The sequence below is a fragment of the Elephantulus edwardii genome, unplaced genomic scaffold (genome assembly GCF_000299155.1).
Source record: "Elephantulus edwardii isolate Elephantulus edwardi_28Jun2011 unplaced genomic scaffold, EleEdw1.0 scaffold00176, whole genome shotgun sequence".
Lineage (NCBI taxonomy): Eukaryota > Metazoa > Chordata > Mammalia > Macroscelidea > Macroscelididae > Elephantulus > Elephantulus edwardii.
The window spans coordinates 2079278-2082468 of NW_006399926.1; the positions used below are offsets into that span (position 1 = coordinate 2079278).

General features: G+C 37.5%; 1 protein-coding gene across 1 annotated transcript in view; it reads left to right on the plus strand.

The window, feature by feature from the left end:
- Window positions 1-319: 319 nt before the first annotated feature.
- Window positions 320-3191, plus strand: part of LOC102859486 (GON-4-like protein-like) — a 44167-nt gene continuing 41295 nt past the window's right edge. The window contains exons 1-2 of the mRNA XM_006895914.1: window positions 320-355; window positions 926-1029. Of these exons, the coding sequence (XP_006895976.1) occupies window positions 335-355; window positions 926-1029 (125 nt within the window). The 5' untranslated portion in view covers window positions 320-334. The remainder of the gene's footprint in view (window positions 356-925; window positions 1030-3191) is intronic.

The following is a 3191-nucleotide window of genomic DNA, read 5'->3' on the forward strand; positions in this document are numbered from 1 at the left end:
CAGGTGTTCCTTAAAGGCAAGAATGGTGGTTCCAGCTCATATTCTTTTGGCATATTATCTGGAAAAGGTCTCATGCTTGCAAAAGCAGAGAGGTCAGTGAAGGAGAGGAAGACCTTCAATGATACCGATTTATAGGATGACTGCAACAATGGATTTCAAGATTGTGAAGATGGCACAGGTAGCGATACATTTTCAGATGAGAGGATTAGGTTGCATGCCTTGCTGGAAATAGCTTACATTGTTTTCCAGAATTAACTTTTATTGAAAACTGAAACATACATCTGCCAACTACTCATTTTTTGGGTTTCTTGCAGAAAAGGAAGTGAATGAGCTGATGGAAGAGCTGTTTGAAACTGTGAGTAGAGAACCTTGAGTGAAAACACTCCATGGAAAAAGTGGGTTTTCCAACAGGCTCTGTCCTTTGGCTGAGACAGTCCCTATAGAGGGTGGACTGAATGAACTGCCATTTCAATACACCAGGAATAAATATAGTAGCATTAGATTTTTTCCTTATTAGTAAGCTACCCACATGTCGGTTATTCTTAGTAAAATTTCCCTTACAGATTTTTTTATGAAATTCCCAAATATCATTTAGTGTGTGACTAAAAATTGCAAACTTCTTTTAGATATTTTGTGGAAAGTCTGTCTCTTAGAAGTTTTTGTATAAGACATTGGTTATTTTGAGTTACCATATGGTCATTTTCTTACCATAACAAGTTGTCTAACTTGTAGGCTGACCCCTACCCTTGGCATGATGTGTAGGATTTGGGGTAGCCTAAGTGAACAGCAGTTTTAATACAGGTTCTTTCTGGGTATCAACAATCTTAAACTCTGATAATCTGTGGTTTTACTTTTTCTTCTCACCACTGGAGTGACTTTCATAAGTGTACTCTCTAGGAAAACCTTTCCTTTCCTTTGCCCTCAGTTCCAAGATGGGATGGGATTCTCCAAAGTGGAAGATGACAGCCCGGAGGAGAAGGATCGTGTGGTTGAGTCTCGGCCTAACTCTAATACTCCTCAAGTCCTTCGGTAGGGTGGTCAAAACCCTTGAGACAGAATGGAGGAAATGTGTGTTTCTGGGAAGATTTTCATAAATTGTAGTGGCAATTTTCCATCTTCAAGGAGCAGTTGTTACTGATAGAAGGGTACAGAGCCCTGTGGGGAAGTGGATGTCAAATGAACAAGTCTCCTTGCTAGGGGGCAGTGCAGCTATAGACCCAGCTGTATCTGTTTGGGAAGGGAGAAAAAACAGTAGCTGGTATTCACAGCAACTTCTTCAGGTGAGTGGTTCTGGAGATGTGTACAAAACATGGTGGCCAGCCACAGAAATATCCTATATTTATATATTAAATCTGAGGCACCTGGGAATGTGTGGGAAGCAGTTGTGAGCGGGCTCAGCGGTGGGGCCCAGACGTAGGAGCAAAAGCAACTGCTTGATACAGAACCTCTCAGACAAGATGTGAACAAGCATGACGAGGGCTGAGCTCCAAATTTAAACAGAGAAATAATTGACAGAAACTTAATAAAAGATTTCTCCTATTAAAAAAAACCTAACTATATAATTAATTATATATTAAATCTAACTACAATTAGATAGTTTTACTATCTAATATGTCCCTTTCGTTTGCCATATTTGCCATTAACATCTGACCTAGGTATTTAATTGATAAAACCATGAACTATCCATGTCAGTGCCCTGATGTCTTAAATATTTGTTCTTTTTTCATTTACCTTTTATACCTTCTCGTTGAGAAAGAAGAGGCTTTAATTTATTCCTCTAGGTTTATGATATATTTGCATTTGCATAGTCCTTTTGCAGTTAAATTGATTGCTACCCATTGTTAGTAACAATTTGTCATAGTTGATCATTGATAGTTGATGGTTACAACTATAACAGTATAGTTTGTGCCAGGGGTGGAGCCCATATCCTCTATTACTTTTTAACTAATAAGGGAGATCTGGTGCCTGAGTGGTAAGGAATTGTGCTGTCAACCCAAAGGTAGGAGGTTCAACTCCTAAATGCTCTGTGGAAGAAAGATGGACGGTCAACTCCTATGCAGATTACTATCTCTGAAAACCCATTGTAGAATCACCTTTTAGTTGGTTCCATTTCAACAGTACACAACAACAAACAACAACAACTAGAGATCTTGTGATCCATCCCAAAATTAGAGATGGCCTTGTAATTTGGTAAAAAAGATGAAATAACCAAATGTGTAAAAAATGTGAAACATTACGTACATTCCATTGCAACAAGTACCAAAATATAAAAATCTTGCTATTTTTAAATTACAGTAGTTGACATATCTATTTCAAGGCATACATCATAGATCAGAATTCTGGTAGGGTAAGAAATGGATCCATTTCTCCTTGGATTTTATTATAAATGAGATTTAATCTCTAACATATTTCCTTTCCTTTTGTTTCCAATTGTTTTATACCATTTTTTAAAATTTTGTAAATTATGTGGATACTATAGCATCCTTATTCAAAGTTACTTACTTCCTGTTAATTTATGGATCTGCTTGGTCTTCTGCTGCCTCTCTTTCAGTAGGGAACACAAACATGGCTTAATTTTGAATAATTAAAATGCCTTGGAGAAAAATGAGTTGTCTGTGATTCCTCACTATCAAAAAATCCTTCTTAAAATTGTTGCAGTTAAAGGGAAGTTTTTGGGGTCTTTTTTGGGGGGTCATTTTTGATGTGTATTACTGCTCTTTTCCTGCCAAGAGCAGGGGTCCTTTGCCTATGGTGGAATGAATATTCCTTTAATGACACAGCAATATTTTGTCTATTTGCTGGACTGAACAACTTGGTGTTGCTGTGATACTCCACACTGTTCCATAGTTTTGTCAAATACCATAATGGTTACCTATTATGTGCAGTGTTTGGATTAGCTTCCCAACTGATTTATGTTAGGAAGCAGGAGTGGCATCCACTTCCTAAACGAGATGCCTCTGGAAACTCTACAGACTCTAAACTCTTGAAATGCACAGAAATGTTGGTAATTATAGAACAGAGTTCTGTACAGAAATTATGTTAGTTATAGAACAGAATTTAGGTCTTTTGTGCAAAACTTACTCTCAGTTGTATTCAACTTGATGACACTTAACAACTGCGAAGTGAAACTAGTGCTGTTATATCTGGAGGAACACTCTTCCACTTTGTACATCACTCTTCATCATTGTGCA